General features: G+C 40.5%; 1 protein-coding gene and 1 long non-coding RNA gene across 3 annotated transcripts in view; one reads left to right on the top strand and one right to left on the bottom strand.

The window, feature by feature from the left end:
- The window catches only part of CDH9 (cadherin 9), an 85,133-nt gene extending 63,524 nt beyond the window's left edge, over nucleotides 1-21,609 (top strand). For both annotated transcript variants that reach the window (XM_044426403.1, XM_044426405.1), the window contains 5 exons: nucleotides 632-768; nucleotides 3,686-3,807; nucleotides 18,115-18,232; nucleotides 18,445-18,696; nucleotides 21,119-21,609. In XM_044426403.1, coding sequence (XP_044282338.1) covers nucleotides 632-768; nucleotides 3,686-3,807; nucleotides 18,115-18,232; nucleotides 18,445-18,696; nucleotides 21,119-21,609 — 1,120 coding nt within the window. The remainder of the gene's footprint in view (nucleotides 1-631; nucleotides 769-3,685; nucleotides 3,808-18,114; nucleotides 18,233-18,444; nucleotides 18,697-21,118) is intronic.
- Nucleotides 1,344-5,353, bottom strand: LOC123021572. The gene is made up of 3 exons (XR_006414347.1): nucleotides 5,316-5,353; nucleotides 3,550-3,623; nucleotides 1,344-1,570 (listed from the first exon to the last, which is right to left on the bottom strand). It is a non-coding gene; the product is annotated as an uncharacterized LOC123021572 (long non-coding RNA).
- Nucleotides 21,610-23,073: the final 1,464 nt, after the last annotated feature.

Raw genomic sequence — 23,073 nt, 5'->3', positions numbered from 1 at the left:
CACCCTGTATACTTCCTACATGAAATCATATGAATTAGTGTAGGTAAAGTCCTGCTTTCAATCCTCTCCCTCAGCTTGTCGATATAATCTAAAACCATGAAAGACCATCCATTTACATATGTGTCCTGCTTGTACAAGCAGTGTGACTTCAGAAGAAGGATTTTGTGATTGAGAATTGTAGCTATAGTTCTGTTATTTGAACTTTTTTTTTACGTATTATCCAACTTGCAGTTTTTGTAATCAAGTAGAAAGAGTGGCAATCTTGCAATAGTGCCCTCTTCACAGATATAGACCTTGTATAAGAGGGGATTTTTAATGAATGCTCTCTCTGTGTCATTCTATGGAAAATGATTTAAAGGTAACTAGTCAATGAAAACAAAATCAAAATATGCATTTACGTCATTCCTCCATTTGATATACCCCCTTCTTTCTTCCATATATATTATTTCTCTTTTATTTTTGTCATGGGTAAAGAAGGTAATCATTCCAGTCACTGGATGAATAATTTAAGATGCTTATGTTGCCAATCTGAATAAGCCTCTGTAAGTTGTACATTATTTAAAAATCTCTGTCAAAAGAAATCAATCCACAATATAACAGAAGATTGTGACTATGTATTTTCATTTGACAGATATTCTTTGGATCGACACACTGATTTGGACAGGATATTCAACATCCACTCAGGAAATGGGTCCATATTTGTCTCAAAGACACTTGACCGAGAAGCAGCCCCATGGCACAACCTCACGGTCATAGCAACTGAAATCAGTAAGTTGCAAGTACTCCATACAAATGAAAGGAAAGGATACAGTATCTTGAAACCTGTGGTTGTGTACACCCCCACCTAGGAAAAATGCCTGAACTCAACAGGGTTTGTTTCAGAATAGATGCCTATAAGATTTGACCCCCATTTTTTCTTGGTGCATCAGAGCCAGCGCTGTGAATAATGTTATTGCTGCTGCTGCTGCTGCTGCTGTTACTGGCTGCTGCTGTTGTGTGCTATCATCTCCTACCTCTGGGGACCTTAGAAATGAAAGCCCTTCAAAATGTTCTATCCATGACAGACCTGCTCAGCTCTTGTAAATTCAAGGCTATGGCTTCCTTTATGGAATATATTTATCTTGTATTTGGTCTTCCTTTTCTTCTTCTGCATTGACTTTCTCTAGATGATTGTCTTCTCCAAGGATTTTTGCCTTCTTATGATGTACCCAAAGTTTGACAGTCTCAGTTTTGTTATTTTTGCTTCTAGGCTGGATTTGATCTAGAATCCATTTGAATCTATAATATATCCAAACAAATTGTACAGCAAATCCCCTGTAAAACATATGGCTGTAATTTAAAAGTGTAATGTTTTAGGATGCAATCTCTCTCATATCGGGATGTAGAAATTGGTAGATAAAGATCGATAGGTTATATTTATACATCACAAATTATTGTTTTTATTCCAGTTTAACTGTGCACTGTTTAACTGTGATGGCTTTCCCCAAGAGCCCTGGAAATTGCAGTGTGATGAGGAGCTGGAGAATTTTCTATTAAGTATCTTTAAGACCTCCTTATAGATCCAAAGTTCCTAGGAAAGAGGAAATTGAACAAGTTTCAAACTTATTAGCTTAGATGCCATTTTACTGTGTTACGCTAGCTTCCAACACCATCTTTAGGTGACAGACGACACCTAAAAAACAGCTGCTGTCATGGCTGCTGTCTTGCCTCCTGCCAAGCAAATCAGGGCAAAAGCTTCTAACTAAAAGTTTCTCTTATGGCAAAGCTGCCCAGCTACCCTGGTTCTGTGTTACAAAAGATCATTGCAGAGGTCAATAAGAAAAGACACAAAGTTAGAATCCTGGCTGTTAGGTGCTGTGTACCAAGCTTTTCTCCCGGGAACAAGTGCCACCCTCATTCCCAACATCAAGGATCTGAATAGAATCCAAGCTAAACACATTTCCTCCCTTCCAAACAAAATATTTTTTTAAAAAAATCTGACTCTACCTTCAACCCACTTATAATGTCTGATGTTTCTCAATTAGTCCTTCCTATTAACCCAATGCCATCTAATTGGACTAATGATGTTAAGTCCAGCATCACTCTGCTCAGCTTGCTCACTAGAATTTCCCACAGAACTCGAAAGGATCTGGCTTTCAGTGACTGCCCAGCTTATTTCTGGCTTTGACAGTTCAGCTGTGAAAACCAAGCCCTCATCCTCCATTTCTGAAACAGAAGTCAAGTCAATAAACTTTGAAGACTGAATTACAGGCCCAATTCTTATCTGGAGTCAGTCCTTTGGGCAATCAAGCTCACTTGTTAGCAGCACTGGCCGGCAATAGCTTGAAAGGGTTTCAGATAAGAGTATTTCTCATCTATATGTCTATAACACTGATCTGCTTCATTATCAATGTACATTAATCTTGCAGTATACTAATGCTCATGCATAAGCTGCCAGTCCACCATGCCCTTTTCGAGGATATTCAATTCTACTTCCTCTTGTCCCCTTTCTTCCTTCTCCTTCCCATAGTCAGCATTCCATGACCACTGATCATATTCAGTTCTTATTGGATGGTTTCTGATTTCCATCTGCAATAGGGATGCATTTCCTAAAATTTGGCATAATTCTGAAAACTCTGGAGCTCTCCTAATCCTGATGACGCCTCCCTTTTGTGTGGGGGTTGCACCTTTTGGGATGCCTAAGGATCAGCATCTGTAGAATGAGTTCATTGTTAGTATATGTAAGTCTGACTTGGGTTCCCCACAAGAGGAAAGACGGTGGCAAATGCATGCAGGTCAGCGTACTACTAGTACTACTACTGCTGCTAATCATAAGAATGTCTGTGTGGCTGAAAGCCTTCAAGCTCTGTCTCCTCTGGCAGGGAAGCTAGCCAGTGCAATAAAGTCTCCCTAGCTGAGGAGGAAGAAAGTATACACTGGGATGGATGACAGCAGACCCAATCATCACTTTCAGGCAAATCTTTTCTGTCTGTAAAGGGAGAACTTTAAAGCAGAGAGAAAGTGGGGAGAGGCCGGGAGCAGAAGAGATGCTGCTGTAATAGCCTTAAATAATAATCCAATAAGGATGTCTGTAGACGTAGAAGATTATAGGCATCCTCTGCAGAGTAGGAGAAGCATGAGTGCAATCTTTGCCTCTGCACTCTACCTGCTTTGTGAAGCAGCTAGGTAGCTAGTGTGAGGCAGAGGGAAAGAAGCTCAGGTGCCACCAAGATACACTTCATCTTGGCACCATGTCCTGGAACATCCTTTAACCCCTTTTCCAGACTTCGTAGCACCTCAGGAAAGTTGCTGGCATGTGATGGGAAGAGAGGGGGATTGACAAATGGGTCTGCAGACCATAGTTCAGAGTTCCTTTCCTGCAAAAATCATCAGGCCCTCTAGACACTGTTTAGGGACAATAGGGTTGTTCTTTCATTAGACACTCCTTCTCCTTTTTCCTGTTCTTCAGGGAGGTGGATAAATGTGCAGTCTGCTTCTCCCCCTCCTCCTTTAGGCTTTTAGGCCCTTTCTACTTCATTTTTGTTAAAAGAAACAGAGACTTCTACACACCTTAGGCTCCCTCCAAGAACTGACTCCTTTGCAGTTTGGCACCAATTTTGCTACATAAACTTTCATAGGCATACCTGGAAATAAGAAATATAAGTAATAGTGCACTTCTTTATAGGTTTTCTTCTCCTTTTTTCAGGCAACCCCAAACAAAGCACCCAGGCACCCATCTTTATCCGGATTTTAGATATAAATGATCATGCACCAGAATTTGCCAAGTATTACGAAACCTTTGTTTGTGAAAATGCAAAAGCTGGACAGGTAAATGCATATTTACTACACCAACTATACTATACCATATTTACTGTATTTGATTATAAGATGTTATTTCATGGCATTGATATAATATCAAACAGTAGTGGTAAACCTAACAATAAGCGGTGTTCTAAAATGTTCAACTGTAACTATTATTTGCTTTTACTAAAAGTTCTGAATCAAAGGGTCAGATGTTATCCCTGTACAACCATAGCCACAAAAGTCATCACCTGTTACAGCCACCATTACATTTTGTAGCACAGATAACTGACATGTGAAAAAATGGCAAGCATGCCTATTGGTTCAAATTGCGCAAAGCTGCCAAACTCAAGCTTTGCATCTTTTTCAAAGTCCACCCTGAAACTTGTCCTGACACGTGTCTTTATTATACATTATTATACAAAAGTGTGTGCCTATTTTCATGTATGCTTCCTCAAGTTTATGCATAAATTGCTCAGAATTTAAAAATTGAGTACCTGGAAATAAAATTTAGGCTTTGCAAAACTTCAGTGAAGGTGTGAGTTCCAGAATCCTGCAGAAAGGGGGCATGCATCAAGTGGATTTTGGATCTGTCTTTTTTGTACCCTGTCACAGGAATCCCATGCCATCTTCTTAACTCATCTAAGAACATACTGGCTGAGGCAGCTTCCCCTATTATAAAGGTTCAGGAACTTCCCAGCATTTGGCTTCTGCAGGCCAGCTCAGGGAATATCAGGACCCCTCCCATAGCTTGAATGTTGGCCTTGTGGTTACTTGTGGTTAATTTCTAAACTACACATGGTTCAGAATGACAGCAAGTGCAGCACTATATACTGGGACTGGACTGGGGGATGCAATGTATCTCATCTTGCTTCTGCTACGGAAACCACATGGCAGAGCATCCCGCAATGTGGGCAGCAGGAGGACAGCAAGCATATTTGCCCCGAAAGACTCAGATTATCAGCCAATCAAGAACTACAAAGGCTTGTTCCATTCCCCGGTTTTTTTGTTTTGCTTTTTTTTCTAGAAGTGTTGATAACGACCAATAGGTGAAATTTCCATGATTTTTCTGTTTTTGTTAAGCATAAATTACATTGGCTTTGCTTCACTTCATACAGAAATGAATGTTAATTCTTAAAATCTTTAGTTCAGAGATGCTGCAATTACTAAGTCATTTCACTTGAGCTCACTGAACTTCACTTAACTCCATCTCAAAGCTCATTCTTTGTGTATCAGATTGAGATTTTTTTTTCACATGCATATTTTATGCATATTTCTTCAAATACATTTTAATTTTGTGCATATTTAAAATCTACACCTTCTACTCCCATTGATTAACATATAGTCGTGTGCATATTTCCATGCAATCTACACATGTGGTTGAATGTATTTTTCTCTGGTCCGTATAACAGTTCAAGCTCAGAGATGTATGCATTTCAGCCACACTTTGTGTCCAAAGCTGTGTTCAGTCCAGAAGGTGAGAACTGGCTAAATACAGATAAAAATGAATTGAGGTGAATTTTATTTATACATACCTACATCTCAATTGTGAAACATCTTTACAAGTAGAACTGAGAAATCAGAATAGTATCTCCTCCTTCTCATACTGGCAGTGGCAATGCCCCGAGGCTTCGGCGAACGGGGTGGCATAGAAGTTCCCTAAATAAATAAAAATAAAATAAAATAAAATAAAATAAAATAAATAAAATAAAAGTCACATGGTGGCACAGGACTTCAAATGCCTTTCTCAAATTTGCAGAATTAATGTGAGAATTTATTAGGGTGCATTCTTATTCATCTTTGGACAGAAAGGAAGGCCTACAACTCTAATCATTCCCCAGCGGGTCAAACTGGCTAAGAAATGCAGGGATCTGTAGGGTTGTGTCCCCCCACCCCCCAGAGTAGGCATAGAATTGTGCCCTTAATAGACATCTAAGTATAAAGACACACACAACACCACATTGGATCAATTTGATGTCATAATAAACCATGATATATCATGACAGAAATAAGCTGTTACTTCAGTTTTGCTTCCCCTTTCACCCCAGCACAGACACACTTTTCCCCTGGTGCAGTTATGAGTTGATTAGAAGCTTACACTTCCATTTTTGATTAGCCACTAATGGTTTTTTTCTGACTGCTAAACTGATATTTCTCTTAAGTATGTTTTGCTGAAATAAGATGCCTTCATAATCCTAACCTATGTTTGAAAATGACATGTTTTAAATGCATTAATTTGTTAAGTTCAATTACATTTTTTCGGGTTTGGACAAAACAATAAGATGTTTTAAATAAAATGCAATAAAACTTTTAATTCTTTGTGGCTATGAGAGAGGCAGATTGCTAATGGAATCATAAACTAGGGTTTGTTGGGGCACCAAAGCAGTTTTAGCTTTTCTTGTCATGCTTTAAAAATGTTAGTAACTGTTGTCGCAGTTACACTGGCCCAGCTTGGCTTGGTGTTAGTTAATCAAATTGCCTAACTTTCTTTGGAAAGAAGCTGGCCATCATTTGGCAGGCTATCACTTCTTTAATACAATGGTTAATCTGTTTTCAGTGATATGTATCATGATTCCCAGCAGAGGTACAATATTCCCAAATTCCACTACTTATATTTTGCCATTTTAGTAAAATAATCGGACATGATATTTTGCTATTGATATATTTCCCCTGTCATGTTTATAAAACATGTTTGCGATCACAGTTGTGTGTGCCTGTTTTAATAATAAATCCAAATTTTAGACATGAGAGGTTATACAATAAACCTTGTTGTAGTAATAGCATCACCAGGCTGGAGGAAGGAATCTGCTGTACGCAGGTCTAGTCCTTGTGTAGTATATATTACAAAAGGTGAATAATGGAGCAGCGAAGCAGTGTGTACCATCCAATACCACAGGAAGGGACTCTTTGCCCTATAAAGTAGACGCTGGGTCTAACAGCCACAGGATAAATTGTTAGAATGTACCTTTCAGTTGGACATTAACACCTTGCATTCTTCAGGGAAGAGATTGCAAGAATCTAATCACATGCCTTTTTAATTAACTTGCTTATCTCAGACTTTTGTTGTTTTGTGGGCCTTTAAAAAAGTTTTATCTTTGATTTGATACTTACGTGAAAGGACTTTGATACTAACGTGAAAGGACTTCTCTTGTATAATACTTCAAGAAAAGTTGCAGGGCTTGATGGGTTGAAATTGCCAGCAGCTGTCTTACCCCCTGCCCAGGTAGCTGTACCTGCAAATGTTATTGCAGGAGGAATGAAATAGGCAGCAGCACCTCTGAGAAACAAGGACAACATTTGGAATTGAGGATCAGCTTTGAAAATAAGGATGGTTTATTATGCATGGGGGTGTTGAGGCAAATTGAGGTATGCATTGCCTAGTTCAGTATATTTTTTTATAGTCCTGCCATAGCTCCATCATGTGGGAGGATGACTCAGAAAGGGGATTTCTTTCTTTCTTTCTTTCTTTCTTTCTTTCTTTCTTTCTTTCTTTCTTTCCAAGCTGTACTAAAGAAAGACTTATCCACATAATGTGAGAAGAAAGGGACAGGGGCTGACAGCACTAAATGATGTTTCATGATTCTGTTAAAAGCAACAAGAAACATAGCATAGCCTATTTATCAAAGACCAACAATTTTGTCCAGAAATGTATTTCTTTTTTCATGTCTCCACATAGCAGATTGCTAAAGTTGGAGATGGGAAATGGCAGGCAGGTTTCCAAACCAAACAGATGAATGAGGTGTGAATAGGAGGCTTGGGATCATACCGGAAGGTTTCTGTGGATTCTCATTCTCATTGCCTGACCAGTATAGTCAGGAAAATTGCATTAATGTGCCACTACAACTGTTCTGTGATTGGCTCCCACAGCCTACGCAATAGCAGGGCTAAACCAGGTGGACCTCAAATGCAACAATACGATCCATTTACCTAACACTAAGATCTTTTCAGGTTATTCCAAATTCAGAACCAAATACAGATTTTTGTCCATACATATCAGAATGACAGGAAGCAGAAATGGATGAATGAAGGGCTGCATGTTTATAATTATAAGGATCTGCAGTGAACATAAATTCAGCCCAACTAATTCAAGCACCAGCAGCTTAAGCTGAGAGTAGACACCACCTACTGACCCCCTCAAATGGGCTCAAAATGCCCAACCAGTCTCTGAACAGATCCTTACTTGTCACTACCAGCCAGAGTTAAGTTTTGCCAAGAAGCCCCGTGCGAACATCCATCACCCACCTATCACTCACCAGACTTGCATGGGCTGCTGTCCTCAGGGCCCAAGGATACCCTCCAGGATGAACCACAAAGATCAATGTTGAGAGGCTGGTGGAGAAGGAATCCTTCACCCTTAAGATGCCTCAGAATTTTCACCAGGGTGGCCTAGCATTAGGGATGCGGGAGGCACAGTGGGTTAAACCGTTGAGCCAATGAGCTGTTGATTGGAAGGTCATCAGTTCAAATCCACACTGCAGGGTGCTGCTGCTTTGTCCCCGCTCTTGCCTTCCTAGAAATTCAAAAGCGTGCAAATGCGAGTAGATAAATTGGTACCAGTTCAGTGGGAAAGGTAGCGGTGTTCTGTGTGAACTGGTGTTTAGCCATGCCAGCCACATGACCATAGAAGCAACTTCAGACAATGCTGGCTTTTCATCTTACATATGGAGATGAGCACCAGCCCCAGAGTTGGATAGGACTAGCATGTGTGAGGGAACCTTTACCTTTTTAGTCTAGCATTAAATCTCTCCTAGTTAGTCCTCAATCTGCCAGACATGGCCACGAATCTTACAGATCAGAGCAAATTGTAAGCCTTCACTTCCCTGTGAAGCCAGCAGCATGGAACAGGAAAAAAGGTAGTTCTCTTAGACCCAATATGCAACCAGACCCCTCCCCTCCAAAAAATACTATTCAGCCCCGGAAGGTGACTGGCTAATCCTACACTGCATGCCTTTAAAATGGTGCGGCTGGGGTCCACTTTGTGCTGCTGATGGAGAGGAGAGGTATGCCAATGTAGTTTTACCTCTTCTGGTTCTGAGGCTTCATATCACCCCAAGCAGGGCTTGGATTCAGGGAGGTGGTTAGTCATCTCACATGAAGCCTTCTCTTACCGCTTGACCTGAGAACATAGTCTCCCTTCCTCATCTGCCTGAGGATGGTTCAAAGAAGTTTCTCTCATCCCTCAGTCACACAGAACCATGGGACTGAAAGAAGAGACACTGGTCCTTTGAGAATTGCAGTTAGCAACCAGCAAGGTGAAACTTTAGAAGACCAGGCTATCTATGTCCTCAGTTGGCTACAGTGCTTTGTTGGGACAGCAGCCCTCTTTGTGGGACAATACTTCAGCCAGCTGTTCCTACCATGGACTTTTCAAGCTCCTGACAGCTCAAGCCTGCCTGGCTGGCCTGCCCTGGCCTGGCTTGCTTTGGTTCTGCTTTACCAGCTGTGACCCAGAACAGTCATGGACTACCCTCACTGTGGTCCGCTCCCCCTGGGCTTCCCACCAAGTTGAGAAACTTGTCAAATGGCCAGCACATCCCTTCATTTGGATAGGCAGCAACATGAAGTCTCACATCCCACTCCTCACCCCTCCGTCCATCACAGGAAATGATGTGAAGCAAACCCATCGCGCCAGGAGTCTTGCAATATGTAGATCTATCATATAACCCTTATTTTTGCCCTTCATGTTTGCTGTGACTTTACATTGGTAATGATATGAAGTTTGATAGCCTGCATTTTATTGACTGCTGGTCTATTTGTCCTTTAGTTTTACTCACCAAGGGGCTATGCAGGGGGTACCCTGCTGCCCCATCTACTAAAAATCTTTAACAACCCTCTGGTTTCTGATATTTTTGCAGGCATGGTACACCACATTTTCAAGCATTTATTTATCATTTCAAGCATTTATCATTTCATTTCAATGCAGCCCCATTACTTGCAGGTCCTCCTGGTGGCTTATTAATGCTAAATGGCATAAAATCATAGATAAAATACAGTAAAACAATTAAAAATATGATAAAATGGATAAAACAATTGAATAGTAAATAACATCACATGATAAAATGTATGCACGCACTAATAAGCACAGCCAATAAATTAACCAAAATTTAATTATAATAAATAATCCATAACAAATAAAAAGCATTAAACTAAACTAAATTAGATTAACCAAAACCTTGCTTAAATAGAAAAGTTTCCACCTGGTGCCTAAAAGAAAGAAGAAGTGGCACCAGCCATATATTCCTTGGTAGGGCATTCCAGAGTCTAGGCACTGTGGCTGACAATGCCCTCCTCCTGTTTACAGCTATAAGGACTGTGCATATGTCCTTGTTTAATTAATCCCAGTTCTCACTTAGTTAAATTATGGATGGCATGGTGCATCCTGTGGGTTGCCTTTATCTCTGTGGAACTGTGGAATGCACAAAGCCCCATCTGCAGCCTAATAAGCAGACTCCCCTCCCCCCGCATTTACTCCTTAGCTGCTACTGAGAAACAGTCTTTAAGCAACATTCTGTTGAACAGGAGTTAAAATGCCCCCTGTGATGATGAGAAATCACTCCAGCTCTGTGACTTCCCGAATAAAGCACTTTATTCTTCTCCATAGAAATGAATAGCAAACATTCTCTTCCGTAGATAAAAGCAAAGAGGTTCAGTTCAGAGAGGACACTAAGAGGGGTGTTAAACTGACTTCCTGTTGCTGTGATCCCAGGTATGGAGCATGCATCCTAGTCCTATTTCTGTCACTGCATCCTGGGATCAGTTCCTTGAACCCAGATGAGGCTTCAGCCAGCATCTTCCCCTGCTGCATCCTCCCATCTCCTGTCTCCCATCTGCCTTCGAACACTGTAGTCCTTACTCTTGCTTTCCAAAGAATCACATCAGCCATAATAAGTGGCTGGTATGGGTGTTTAGAAGGTCAACCAGGCCCAGATATCTGGTTCTCAAGGGCATCACACACAGTGCATCACAGGGCTATTTCCTGTGTGTGATGCATCATGGGAGCAGGTATTCCCAGAAAACACTTGCAGTATGCCTTACAGTCAAGCATTTGAGCCTGGCTAAGCCACACTGGTTGCTTTTTATGGCTGATGCAGACCTCTGGAGACATTGGCCACTTGGTTGTCCTCTGGACAAGATCTTCTGGGCATGCCAGAGGTGGATGGCTGTTTCAGACAGCCCCACTGGTTGCTGCTTTCCTCTGGCCTTGATGTGGTGGGAGAACAGGGCCATCAAGGCTCTCCTGGTGCACCTGCTGTTGTACCTCTGGGCCAGGGAGCAATTCTAGAGAGCTCTGTAGGCTCCTTTCTCTCACTGTGAAGGTAGGCCCATGGAGCTCCCTTGAGCACCTATGTTCTCAGCTGTAGCTGCCTAGCAGTACTCGCAGAGAGAACCTTCTGGCAGTGGCCAAGGAAGACCATGTAATCCACCACTCTTTGGTCTCCACCACTGAGGCAGGAGATTCTCCCTGTTTTGTGAAAAGTTGAGTCCTGGATGCTGAGAACTAGCTATTGATGCATTGGTGTCCTTCTTCACATTGACATCCCAACCTCTTGAACCAGGGTGCAAGACATTTCTGTCCTACAGGTCACTTCCAGTACATGGGTGTCTCCAGAAATAATTCTAGTGTTGAGGCAGGCAAGTTCTTAACTTATAATTACAAGTTGTTGACTTGGCTAGTTTTTCCAACTGAATCCCATCCACCATATCCTGATGCTGAAGAGAAAGTGGGACATGGCCTATGGGTGCTTTACTGAATCGTATTGGATAATACATTTTAGAACTTGCTGCTAACAAATTGCTTTATTAGTCCATCAACACTAACAGAATAAGTCACTAGAAAAACACACAGCTTTATTCCAATTCTGTTGGACTCAAAACCATCATTAGAAATCCCTTAGGCCAAATTTTACAATCTGCCTGGGCTGTGGTGAATGCCAAATTGAAAGTCTGAAACCAGCCAGACTGTTCCCCCCACCCCCTGTTATTGGTTAATGCTGGTCTTCCCATAATATAAAGGAAAATATAATGCAAGGTGGGTATTTATTAATATAAAAACTGGAATCTTTGCAGGTCTTGGCCAAATCACTCTATTTTATATTTCTCCTTGAGATGGAGCAAAACCATAATAAGCTGATAAGATTCTGTTGGCTATGCCTACTGCAGTTGGGTCTGAGAATAAATCCAAAGAATTCCACATGTACATTGGCATTCACACCACTTTCCTTCACAGATCTTGCACCTAGAAGCAGCTGTACTATGCCAGAAATATCTGCCATTTCATCTGTTAAGCTGAGAAGCTCGTGGAGGTGTTAGCTTTCACAACAGTATAGTATCTTCCCTCAAACTTCGTCTGTGCAACATTAACTTATTCTGCATTCTTGCACAACTTATCACTGCCTGCTTTACTTTTCTCTCTCTCACACACAGTGTGTGCATTGCTTCAATACAAATTGCAGAAGTTCTGTCATCTTACCTGTGGAACTGGTTCTACCATGAAGAACAAGGCTATATGACACACAGTACATAATGGATGATATTAAAGAGCACAGCTTCTGTTTTTGTTGATCTCTAGCTCTTGCTTAGGTGACTAAGGTGACTTATTTACTGTTCAAATGACAACTAGTAGTGTACCCATGTGAACCACTGTGCCATCACTTGCTGAGTGCTTTCTTGCAGCTTCACTGAAATCTTTGTGCTTGGAACAAGCTTCAGTGATGAACGTGTCCTGCATCCATCATGGTACTGACTGGGAAAGCAAAATGCAATAACAACATACAGGTCCTTGCACACCAGCGTAGTATGTTAATCAAGGAGAATACTCAAAAAGCTATGCATGGCAAGATGTTTTCAGATGTGTAATATCATGCCTGAAGTCATCAGTTTCTGCATAGGTCCAGCATTGTGTCAGTAGCCCAGATTCTAGAACAACTGGTAGAAGATTTGCTTTCCACATGCATTTCCCTATATCCAGCCTTTCCTGTACTTCAAGTTGGACAACAGTGGCAGCTCCCTCAATGCTTTCAGTTGGGATATCCCCAAGCCCTGCCCCTAACCATTTTCTCTCTCTTTTGAGGCAGACACAGTGGGGACTCCTAGCATGATGGCTTCAGCATGTGGCTAACTGCCTTCTGCTTTTTGAAGTAGCTGCAGATATCCATAGGTGAACAAACAGAAGCATTTCTGCTCTTTGGCTTCCTCTCTCTAGCAACTTACATAGAAAACACTCTGATTGAGTGTCTGCTGGGTGCAGGAGCATAAATAACACATGAGAGCTTTCCCTGCCAAGGTTTGAGAAAGGCACACTTTTTCAGTGCTCAGCAGGGAGATGTGGCTGATCAGAAATAAGAGGGGGCAGACCCTGGGAAAGGAGCTGTGCTTCAGGAAAATGTAAATGGGTGATCCTGGTCTCAGCATGCTCAAGTGCTAGGAACCTCAGTAGGTACTAGAACAAGGTCCCTATTGCACGCAACAGAGGTTAATGTGCTCTTTCTTTCCTTTGCAGTTAGGGTTGGGATTGGGGTTAACGTTCCTTTTGAAGAATGGTTGCTACTGTCTTGTGGAAAAAACATAAGTTGAGGATAAATCTGTTAAGGCTAGACAAATCTGTCATTTTTTCTATCACCTACAATTGAATTTCATAAGTTCCTGTTCTCCTGAATATGGTCTTTTAGAATGTTGGTAAATTCATGTAGCAAGTGAACTTCAGTTCCTGAAATCCTTGCCCATTTGCATGAACAAAATTCCTTATTCCCAGCATGAGGAAACCATGATTTACCTATCTGCCATGCTGGAGGAGCCTCTCAGAGAGTGAGAGAAAATTGACAACCAGAATTCAATAGCATGAACATGAATAAACAAGAGCTGGGCATTGAGATCTTTGAGTCTGATTAGAAAAAGCTGTTAATTCAGCTCCTTTTTCATTCTCATGTTATTTTTCCTTTCACTGTGGATAACTCTATGCATGTTGGTAAATTCCTATCAAAATTGGACTGAAATGAATTTCTCACCTTGCTATTTCTGGTGATTCTGACTGTTAGAAACCAAGGTTGCTCCGATTCTGCAATCCAAATCACTCTAGTTTGTGTGAGTGTAAACTGGCAGATGGATGGATGGATGGATGGATGGGTGATAGATAAGTAGTTAGGGAGAGGAGCAGTAGAGATATTTCAGTGCATTTCTGGCTTGTTTCCCCTGCAGTTTCCCATGCTTATTCTTTGTGGCACATGTCAGCAGCTTTTCTGAGAAAGCAGTGGCTGGTTTGTCTTTTGAGTTTGCCAACCATCACTTTTCCGCGAGTGCTACATAGCATTCTCTCCCTGCCCTGCCTTTTTAAAAAACTGCTTGCAGTTCCAGCTGAGCATTCGGCTTCATCATCAGCTGAAACTTGAGCAGGGACTTGAAACCTACTTGACAGTTGGTGTTGCATGTGGAGTAGCTGTAATTGTAATGTAAGGCATTAGAAGTGGTTGGAGATTTCAGAAGGTCACTCTTGAGCTTGCTGAACAGAGTGCTCAGGATTATTAAAGTGATGCCTGCTGAAGCTCTGAGCAAGGCCATTATTTATGCACTGCTAAGGAGGATGCCAGGCTGCAAAACCTGAAGCAAGTCTAGATGACACATGGAAATGCTTCTTGGTTTTATTCTTGTCTTACAGAAAACAGCTAAGTGTGGCACATAAAGGCAGAGAAAGCTAAACACATTCCAGGACTAAGGATTGGTGGTGCCATTTGCTGCAGAGTAGAAGAGGGAGAATTAGCCTCCCCACCATCAACACTTCAATTGTATTGGATTTGACTGACTTGTTTCCCTGGTTATTATAAAGTAGTTATTTAAAAGTTAACACAGTTAAGTTTGCTGGGAGACATAGAGTTCTCCATTTTAGGAAGCTTAACTGTGCCTACTTTTAAATAATCTAGTTAAGTCCTGACAAGACAGACCACATTTTGAAACAGTGCTTGGTCAGGAGGGCCAATAAACTGCAATTTAATCCAGATAGGATAGATAACTGCTCATGGGTTATTTGTCCAGGTAAGTAATATTCACCCTCTTCTCAATAGGATTGCATTCCCCCTAAAGCAGGGCAGAGTGGCACACCGCATTCCTTGCTACTCCCTTTGCTTTGCCTGATATAGTCACACACACACACACACACACACCAAAAAACAAACAAAAAATGGGGAAAAGATACTGTTATGGAGAGTGAAATGGGGAAAATGTTTTTGATCACCTTACAGTTTGGAGATATAGCAATGATGGTAGTTTGGGTTGCTCTAAAATCCATTTTCAAAGGTATCAGTGACCTTGGTGACTTTGAACACCCATCGAAAGATTCTTCTGCCATCTAAGCAAATGTTGATACCAGTGTAGGGGGTTGAGTTGGGCCAGTGTAGGGGTGAGGGCCATTAAATTCCACCTCTAAGGAGGTCCAGGGTTTGTAAATTAGGAAGGAAGGAAGGAAGGTAAGTTGCACAAATTTATTTATTTATTTATTTATTTATTTATTTATTTATTTATTTATTTATTTCAAATATTTATATGCCATCCTAATCACAAAAAAGCCTCAGAACAGCTTACAATTTGCCAGCTTACAATTTTGTACCATTTGCGAAATTTGTTCAAAATTACTGTTCATACAAATGACAGTATTTTGCGTGCTTGTTCAAAGTGGTACCCAAAAACACCAAATTTGTATAAAATGACCAAAATAATATACACTGGCACCTGAAAAGCATGTGGTTGTGATAGAAAGAGCTTTCTGTGATGCTGATTTTTGGAAAATATCCAATTTTGCAAACATTTTCTTAGCATATTCTCCCCCCACATGTGAAAATTGAAGCCAGTCTTAGAGAAGGAAGTCTGTGAAATGACTCAACAAACACCTCAGAGGTAGGTGCTGACACAGACCAGGCAAATCAGTAAAAATAATTTGTGCTGTTTTATTATTATGGTTTTATTGGGATTTTGTATGAATGGACTTGTAAACAATCAGGATAAATTTGGTTGTTGAATGTTGGCTACTTATTAAAAATGTAATTAATAAACAACTAACTCTTTTTAGTCTGTCATAGCAGACTAAATATTCAATATCTTGAATATTTCAGAGTAGACCTTTGAACATTGCTGTGAATCCTTCCTGCTCTTAATAAAAACTTAAATTTCATCCATGTAGACTCCTAAGAGGGGGCCAGTTATTCACCTGATTACTGTCAGCTTTCCAGTCACTTAATTGCCTCATTCCTGGAGAGGAAAGTAGATGGTGAATAGCACTACTGTACTACCAACCATGAGATAAAACCAGAGACCATGAAGTCAAAGAGTATCAAAAACCATTGTGCCTCTCCATATGTAGTTTTAGTGCCTTTCAAGTGGAAATATTCATTTCTACCCTGGGGTAAATTAGCAGGGAGCTCCATTGACTTGTCCTTGTCAAGAAACGAACATTTACATTCCTTTGAGGTGTTCTGTAGAAACTGTTAGAGGTTCATTGTGCCCCTCTTGTGAAATAAAACTGGTGGAGGGACAGTTTTATTCACAAAAGAGTAAGCAGGGTGCCTCATTATATACTGCCTACTGACTTGGGAAGAAGGTGCCCAGGTATCTCAAAGGTTAGACCAGGCTGCATCAGTTCTCTCTTACTACTGCCTCATCATGGTAAACACAGCTCTTGTGCAGGGAGACCTCCAAGATCTGGGGGTCACCATCTGGAAGAAAGGCAGCTACTGACTGATTCAAAGACACCAGTGCATGTGATCAGGCTGTTTCCACCTCACCTCCCTTTGGTTAAAGCAAGTAGAATTAAAGAGTGGTCAAACACTGAGGGGGGAAACATCCAGAATAATAAAAAGTATACTATCCAGCCCTGAATTCAAAATGACAAAGGTTTATGAAGATCAAGCATAGGAAATAAATCAGGTAGCATAAAAATAATATAAAAATGTGTCCTTTCTAAATAGCCTACCCATGACAGCCTTAAAGAGGCATTCCAAAACTTATTTGCAAGGGCCACCCATACCATTTCATGATAACAAAGGATAATTTCATGATACCTTCGGGGAAGAATAGTTATCTCCATGCCTTAAGCAGGCTCATAGTCACCCCAAGTGTTCAGTGGGAAGGAATGGAAAATGTAGATAGAGCCATTAATCCACTACACAGGCCTTTTTAATGACAAAATCATTAACATTTTATTTATTTATTTATTTATTTATTTATTTATTTATTTATTAAAACATTTCTATGCATTTCTATTTAAAACATTTCTATCATTTGTGAAAAAGTTGGGCAAAGAAAATTTAAGGGGTAGATTCCCATATATATATTGTTACATAAATCGATGGCAATGTCCTTAGACCCGAAATGTCATGTGCTGTCCTGATCATCCCAGTTCAGATGCAGAAGGGAAATCAGGGATGGCAGCTGAGGATGCAAAAGAATGGAAAAGACTTCTCTGTGAAGAATAGGTATGGAACATTGTGGTCTGATTTAGTCTGGGAGACGATTAATTGGCTGAGAATCTTTTGGTACAAAAGACAATGTGATCAGGGGCTTAATATTTTTCTTAACCAAGTTTACATTATTAAAAATGGAAATGAAAGACAATGCATTTCAGGTCCTGAGATATGTGTGTGTGTGTGTGTGTGTGTATGAGTATTATTTTTATATCCTATGTCTTTGTGGTCTTTTCTCCACAAGGCAATTATTGTATCATTAATCATTGTATCCACTTTGGTTTTGTCAAGCATTGAGAGACAAGCTCTGTACAAAAAGCTCTTCTTTTTCAGTTTGTCTATTACACAACCTCTAGGTAGAATTATGTCATAGCTCTGGAGGAGCAGGAGCAAAACTGGAAGTACCAGAGAAGCATCTATGAATAAGGAATTGTGAGAACACAATAAATGGCTTGTGCAGAAAAGCTTTCCATCTCTCCTTTTCACAAGTGGTGTTGAAAATACCCAGTTCCCACAGGATCCAGGCAGCATGTTAGTCCTCATCATTGTTCCACATGAACTGAGAATGTGTTCTACAACGTACCACCTGATTCACATGGCTAAGTATTGCTGGTCTTTTAGGGATTGTAGCCCAGCTCTTCTAAGAAAGTCCTCATAGGCGTCTAGTCAACTCCCAGGTATTTTGGTGCAAAGTTGGAAAGCTGCTAAGTAAGGCATTAAATTGACAGAGTCCTTCAACAACTGTTGGGAGTTGTGCTTTATTCCCTCTCCATATTAAGTCCGTGCAACCATAGTAAAAGGCATTTTAGATATTTATCTGAACAGAAGTATTACAGAATGAAAAGATTATTTCATGTTGCTGACAGCATTTTTCTCTCCTTCTTGGCAGCTTATACAAACCATTAGTGCAGTTGACAAGGATGAGCCTCCTCGTGGACACAAATTCTTTTTTGAGCTGGTCCCAGAATACACAGTCCATCCAAACTTCTCTGTTGTGGACAACAAAGGTAGGCTCTAATTATAAACTCCAGGGCCTCTTTTTCTCTTTTCCAAAAACCTCTTAAGGTGCAATCCAAAGTCTATGTAGGCATTGAAAAAGGCCTATAACCCCCATGCTGTTTTGAGCATGCTAGGAGCTGTAGGTCTTTTCTTCCCCTATCTATACAGCCATAGGAGTACATAATTAATGTAATGTTCTTTTTCTCTTGTTCTGGTTCAGATAACACAGCAGGAGTTATAACAAGAAGGAATGGATATAACCGCAATAAAATGAACACTTATCTCCTGCCAGTGGTAATCTTTGACAACGACTACCCCATCCAAAGTAGCACAGGGACACTGACCATCAGGGTGTGTGCTTGTGACAGCCGGGGAAACATGCAGTCCTGCAATGCTGAAGCCTTGCTCCTTCCAGCGGGACTCAGCACAGGGGCACTCATTGCGATCCTGCTCTGTGTCATCATTCTACTGGGTAAGTAATACATCCCTCCTTCCCTGCTTTACAGCTGAAAGTATTTAAATGTCACAGTGCATTTGAACTGGAAGTCATCTTCTTAGCATTGATGGATCGATAGGTGATCCATCAAGTTGTCAAATACTTTAAGTCTTGCAGTCTTTGGAGCCAAAGCAAAGTTTATTTTAAATATGCACCAGCTGTTTTTTCCCCAGTTTACTCTAAAGTCAGAGCATAAGAATAGGAGCACAGGTGTTCCAAGATGTCTGTGAAGGACCTGTTTCTTTTTGGCCTGCTTCTCTGCCTCTCGACTATGTGGGAACCTGCAGAAGCTCTGTCATGGCTGAAGAAGAATGATCATTTCAATTCAGTTCACAGATGAACATTATGTGTCCTCTTCAAATCCCAGATATGAAGAGGAACACTTGTTTTATTTTATTTTATTATTTTTATTCTGGTGGAAAAATAATTTCAGTAATATACACATTTTTAACAAGCACTTTAAAATGCATTTTTTCAAAAGATATGCTTTTTATGTTATTTATCAATGTACTTTTTATCAATGAAAAAGTACACAATTTTGAAAAGAAATGTGCTGAAATGTGCACTTTTCCCCATTCAAATGACAAGAAAGCAGATTACAGATGAAAATGGGAGCAAGATGAAACAAACTTCTGAATGGAGTTTGGAGAATCTCAGTAATTCGGTCATCCCTAATTCGGTTGCCCATATTTGTCACATCCCTAATTGTAGCATCTCAGTAGAGAGAAAGCTTGGCCACATGCTGAACTTGCAAGTGGCATCAGGCCTGACCTAAGTAGTTTATGGCCAGTACATAACCTCACAGGAGGTTGCAAGAGCTCAGAGGGTCGTATCTGATAGAGATGCAATGCAGGTGCCAATTATGTTGTGCTATCTCTGGTTTGTGCTAACACAGCATCATTATCAATAGTGCTACACTGCTTTGGATGCATCCCAAAGCCAATTCATCTCATGGGAAAGGATTTACTTGGCACATGGACCAATGCATCACTATTGTGCCAGGTGTATCATATCACTGGGAGGATGGCACTTATGGTATTGCTCAAATTATTATCCCATCATCACTCTTATGAACAACAGCACTTACATCTTGGCAACTTCTGTTTGGAGCACAGCAGCAACATCCCACTAACTAGAAAAGTGTAAACCCCAGCAGATTATGAAGTTCTGATCATACATTAATCCAGAATAAGCTGATTAGGCTAGTTCATGTCAGAATTAGAGGAATCACTTTATCAGACTTGAGGGACTAATAAATTAAAAAAAAAAAAGAAGGCAAGGAACCAGAGTCTATGACTCTGAAAGCCTTTGGTGAAGCAGCTCAATTGTTGACCTAAACATTGAAAGCAATGCTCCAGCTGTTGTTCTTAATACAACAGATTTCATTATATTTTAAAGTAATTAGAAGAGGGAGAGGGATAGTTTAAAAAGTTCAAAAATGCCATTAAAAGTTGTTGAACAGAACATAATTATGATGATTTTAACATTAGTAAAACTTCCATAGTTCAAATTTTTGTTAACTACCCAGAGGACTTCAGCTATAGGGTGGTATATAAAATAAAGAACTAAATAGAAAGTTGTTTGGCTGGAAGGATGGGGGCTGCAATTACCAACTCACAAAATTATATTAGCTGTACTTGAGCCGGAAGCAAAAAGAACATACTGGCATATTGTATCACCTCCTTTGGTGATTAAATTTATGGGGAGATTTTACAAGTTCATAAGGGTTCAAACACTGAATTCAGAGAAGAAGCTGTATTTCCTAATGCAATGGCACATTCTCTAAAGATCGAACAGTTAAGTATCTGTCATTAAGTATGATAGCACATGATGCATTGCTGCTTAACTTTGATTTATGCTGCTTGTAAACTTGTCATGCAGTGCTTCTAAAGTTTCATGTATGTCCACTGCAGGGGGAAAACAGGGTTGTCAGGGAGAGATGTGATCCTAACATCTCCTAAGGCATTATCCTGACAGTAAGACCTTTAACTTAAAATATACTGGTTCTGGTTCTGGTTCTGGTTCTGTGGGATCGTTTGCCCTGTCCACCATTTGAATGAATCCCCCAAAACTATCTCTGGTCCTGGCCCTTGAGCTGAAAGACTTCACTTCTGCCCTAGAGTCATGACCCTTAGTAACCCAGTATGCGTGGATACTCAGAAGTAATTCAATTTAGTTCAATGAGAATACTCTCAGTAAGTGCACATACGTTTGCATCCGCAGGTGCCATTCATTTAAACGGAAGAGTGCAGCTTTTTCTTTTTAGTCTTCTCAGTTGTTATTAGCGAGGGTTGAAAGCACCAACTTTATCTGAAATGTTCCCTTCTGCTTTTAATGAACTTCTCAACATTCCTCTATATGTGTCAACTCCTCATCATCATCGCTTGTTTGCTTCCAGTTTTAGTTGTCCTGTTTGCTGCAATGAAGCGTCAGAGGAAGAAAGAACCCTTGATAATTTCAAAGGATGATGTCCGGGACAATATTGTGACCTACAATGATGAAGGGGGTGGGGAAGAAGATACCCAAGCCTTTGATATTGGCACACTAAGAAATCCAGAAGCCAGAGAAGAAAGCAAAATGAGAAGAGATGTGATGCCAGAAGCAATTTTCCAGATCAGGAGAACTGCACCTCTGTGGGAAAATATTGATGTCCAAGATTTTATCCATAGGAGGCTTAAGGAAAATGATTTGGATCCAACTGCACCTCCTTATGATTCGTTAGCAACGTATGCATATGAAGGGAATGATTCTATAGCAAATTCACTTAGCTCTTTGGAATCACTTACTACAGATGGTGGCAACCAAGATTATGATTACCTCAGTGACTGGGGACCTCGGTTTAAAAAGCTAGCAGATATGTATGGTGGAGATGAGAGTGACCAAGACTGACACCCACATCCCAGTGGCTCCACTGCAGATAAAGAGTTCCTCATGAATAGGGGCAGCCCCATTCTTTTCAGTGGGTCTGTGCATACAACCCCAATACATGTGCTGAGCATTTCTTGAAATGGTAGGGAATGAGTAGAGGCACTCCTGCCTGGGAGGAGTTCCACCTTACCTTGGAGACCGTGGGGCACTGGATTGTAGGTTGAGAATAGCACTTAATGATTTGGTCGGTGATAATGGGATCAATGCCTCTGTAACTAGTAGATAAAGTGGCCTAAATTCTCTTACTTGGAAAAATACAAAAATAGGTGTTTGTCTTAGTAAGGGTTATCTTAACAAGTCAATGTGAATGAAAAAGCTTAGTATTTTTTTAAGACAAAAACAAAAATAAACAAAACTGTCTGTCAGCCTCTCTGCCTAAGATGATGGAAGGAAGATCTTCAGCACTTACCGAAAAGATACCTAAAAAGGCTTTTTGTGCCTTTAATCATTGGGAAGTTTAACTTTTCTAAGGAACACTTTGCTTCACTTTTCCTACTGCTATTTGGGATGATCTTATAACATACCCATCTTATAATGTAATATCTGAGTAGACCTTAAAAATAAGAATGAATATTACTGCCATATTTATTGAGTAAAAGAATGTATCTGTGCTGATTCATGATATTTTTATATATGTATAGTTCTATTTTTGTATTTTTATGAAATAAATTAGTATTTATAAAGAGATCGCTGCTCATTTACTATATAAAAAAGCTATTTACTCAAGAGCAGGAACTATATGTTGGATAAGAGCCAGGCAACTGTGCAATCGTATGCATATCTGCCCATGTGTACCCCTTAGGTCTCTGGTAGAAAGCCAGTGCAAGGTAGTGGTGAAGAGCATAGGATTGGGACATGGGTGACCTGGGTTCTAGTCCCCACTCAGGCATGGAGCGCACAGGGCAACTTGGACCACTCACAGACTCTCAGCCCAACCTACCCAACGGAGTTGTTGCTGTTGTAAGGATAAGATTTAGAGGAAGAGGATGTGCGCCACCTTGAGTTCCTTGAAAGGAACTCAAGGATAAAAATGCATAATAAATGTTTGAGTATGGTGGTTTTATTCTCAGTTAAGTTTGCACAGGATTGCAACCTAAGTTATACTTATAGTAGACTCACTGAAATCAATGGGTCAGACTAGTCATGAATCCAACCCATTGTGACCTTTTGGAGGAGAGGATGCACTGGATAGGTTTTCCATTCTTCTCCAAGAGGATTAGAGTTACAACTTCAAGACAAAGGGCTGGCAGCATTAGCTTATCACTTCGTCCAGCAGTGGCTCCCCAGGGTCACATGCAGGACTTTCTATCATTACCTGCTGCCTGATACTTCTCCTGTACTTTAAACAGGAGATTCCAGGGCCTTCTACAGAAAGCACATGTGATATAGTCTTGAGTTACCACCCTTGTGTGGGTCCTGGTACCA

The sequence above is a fragment of the Varanus komodoensis genome, unplaced genomic scaffold, assembly GCF_004798865.1.
Source record: "Varanus komodoensis strain SLA01 unplaced genomic scaffold, ASM479886v1 scaffold17, whole genome shotgun sequence".
NCBI classification, from domain to species: Eukaryota; Metazoa; Chordata; class Lepidosauria; order Squamata; family Varanidae; genus Varanus; species Varanus komodoensis.
Note: the sequence above shows the minus strand (reverse complement) of the source record. Positions and strands in the feature narration are given on the sequence as shown.